The sequence below is a fragment of the Cyprinodon variegatus genome, unplaced genomic scaffold (assembly GCF_000732505.1).
Source record: "Cyprinodon variegatus isolate N-32 unplaced genomic scaffold, C_variegatus-1.0 Scaffold619, whole genome shotgun sequence".
NCBI lineage: Eukaryota > Metazoa > Chordata > Actinopteri > Cyprinodontiformes > Cyprinodontidae > Cyprinodon > Cyprinodon variegatus.
The window spans coordinates 453457-456079 of record NW_015151072.1 but is presented as its reverse complement, the minus strand read 5'-3'; the positions used below and the strand labels follow the sequence as shown (position 1 = coordinate 456079).

Below are 2623 nucleotides of genomic sequence, written 5' to 3'. Positions count from 1 at the left end.
GATGGATGGATGGATGGATGGATGGATGGATGGATGGATGGATTTAGAAACATGGAAAGTTGTCTATTTTTCCTTTGTATGTGAATAAAAAATCTAATACTTTGTCTTTTTCTCTAGAGACAATACCACTCCCAGATTGACCATCTGATTGAGGAGACAGTGAAGGAGATGATTACTATTTTAGTTGCAAAGGTAAAGAACTTCCAGATTACACCCAAATGTAATGAAGGGGAAAGGGACACTGTTGAGGTTTTTGGCCCGCCTTCCTTTTTTGGCCCAGAGTAAATAATAGCTTCCTTAATTCAGTGTGTGTCTAGTGCTAGTTGAGTTTCTGAGAGCACAATCAAACCTCTGATATCAGGTTAGGACACATTCCACTGCTCTTTAGGACCACATCATCAGGGAACAGCTGCAAGGATCTGGAGTTCCTTAAAATCTATCAAGATCTGAATCCCCTAGAAAGCTGATAATCAGTAAATGAAGGTGAATCCCTTTAAAGAAGAGAACCATATTAGATCAGCAGAAAATACGTCAGTCAACATAAGACATTTTTGTCAAGTTGTGATTAATATTCAGTCACAGGACCAGTGAAAAAATATTCACGTGGACTATTTTTAGCATTTCTTTGTTGGGGTCTACTGTAGTTAATCTTTGCTACAATTAATTAATATAAACACATTTTAATTGCTCTACTTAAGCACCCAGTCTTACAATAAATTCTCACTTTAGCATAATAACATAATGTTGTTTCTAATATTGCATCCCAAGATCAAATTTGTAAGTGTCAGACATACAGTTCTGCTTGAAAGTTTACATAACATTGAAATAAAAAAATCTGCTACCAGTAAAATATGGTTATGCAGGCGGGGACCACACATTGCTTCTCAATACCTATGCTTTTCTTGCTGACATTTCTGTCACTTTTGAATGTTGGTGGTGCTTTCACACTTGTGGTAGCATAAGAAGGACTCTAAAACCCACACAAGTGGCTCAGGTAGTGAAGCTTATCCAGAATGACACATCAATGTGAACTTTGGCAGGAAGGTTTGCTGTGTCTGTCAGTGTGATGTCCAGAAGCGCTACCAGGAAACATGCCATTACACCGGTAGAAGTGGCCCGGGCCATAGTAGGGCAACAACCCAGCAGCAGGCCAGCTAACTCTGACTTTGTGCAAGGAGGAACAGAAGGAGCACTACCAGAGCCCTGCAAAATTACCCCCAGCAGGACACTAATGGGCATGTGTCTGCATAAACTGACTCCATGAGAATTGTATGAGGGCCTGATCCAAAGATGGGGAATGTGCTCACAGCCCAAAACCTTGCAGGATGCGAGGCATTTGCCAGAGAACTCCAGGATTAGCAAATTCTCCACTGGCGCCCCGTGCTCTTCACAGATAAAGCAGGTTCACACTCAGTGTGAGGGCCGAAGGTAAAGGAGACGTTGTTTATGCTACTCGCGCCGTAGCTAGGTGTTAGCCGTGAATAACTCCACAGTACTCCGATGTAAAGAACGTCAGACGAACATTTATTTAGTTCCACAGGGTTATTCCGTTACAGGAGTGATCCAAGGTTAATCCACGGTAGAAAATTATCCAAAGTTGGCTGATAATGTCCTAATAAACTTATAAAACGGCTACGGTACAAAAACTGTTAGCCTCCGTGGCTACTCTTTACTTCCGGCGCACTGACCCGGAAATACAAAACGCTGCCGAAAAAACCTGTGAGGACAGAACGCAGGCCTCTTAAAAGGCGGAAAACCAATAGTAGACTAATACAAGTCTAAAATAAACCTTTCCTTATACTTAATATATCAAATAACACAGCAAAAAATAATAGTACCTATTACTGAAATCAGGCTCTTGGCTGAATAAAACTGAACATATAAACACAATAAAAGTAAATATGAGCCTCTTACAAATAAAAATATCATTCAGTGCGCTTCGGCTCCTACACTCAGCACGTGACAGAGACTCGAGACACCGTTGAGAGCGATCTGCTGCCGGCAACATCCTTTAGCATGACCGGTTTGGCAGCGGGTCAGTAATGGATTCAGATGGCCTTTAATGTACTCAGCAGAGGTAGCATGACTGCCATTAGGTAGACAAGATGAGATTCTCAGACCCCTTGTGAGACCATATGTTGGTCTCAGCAGTTTTTGCAAGATGAAACCATTGAAGCTATGACTGGCCCACCCATTCCCCAGACCTGAATCTGACTGAGCACATCTGAGACATCATATCTCCGTCCATCCACCAACATCCTGTTGCAGCACAGACTGTCAAGGAGTTGGCGGATGCTTTACTCCAGGTCTGGGAGGAGATCCCTCAGAGACCATTTACTGCCTCATCCAAGGCATTGCAGGGAGGTCATACAGGAACACACAATACTGGAACTCATTCTGACCCGTTTTAAGGACATTACATCAAAGCCGGTTCAGCCTCTATTGTTTGTTTCCACTTTAATTACGTTTGTTTTGTTTCATTTTGTTTTCAGCACCAGAACTTTGTACAGAAAAATGTATTCAGTGAAAATGTTGCGTTCATTCAGATCTAAGATGTGTTATTTGAGCGTTCCCTTGATGTTTTAAGCAGTGCATATACTTAGATAAAATAAGAAAATAAAAT

General features: G+C 41.6%; 1 protein-coding gene across 1 annotated transcript in view; it reads left to right on the top strand.

Moving 5' to 3' along the window:
- LOC107096381 (calcium-dependent secretion activator 1-like) overlaps positions 1–2623 on the top strand; it is a gene marked incomplete at its 5' end in the record, with an annotated part of 113289 nt that overhangs the window by 64723 nt on the left and 45943 nt on the right. The window contains one exon of the mRNA XM_015393001.1: positions 118–192. Coding sequence (XP_015248487.1) covers positions 118–192 — 75 coding nt within the window. The remainder of the gene's footprint in view (positions 1–117; positions 193–2623) is intronic.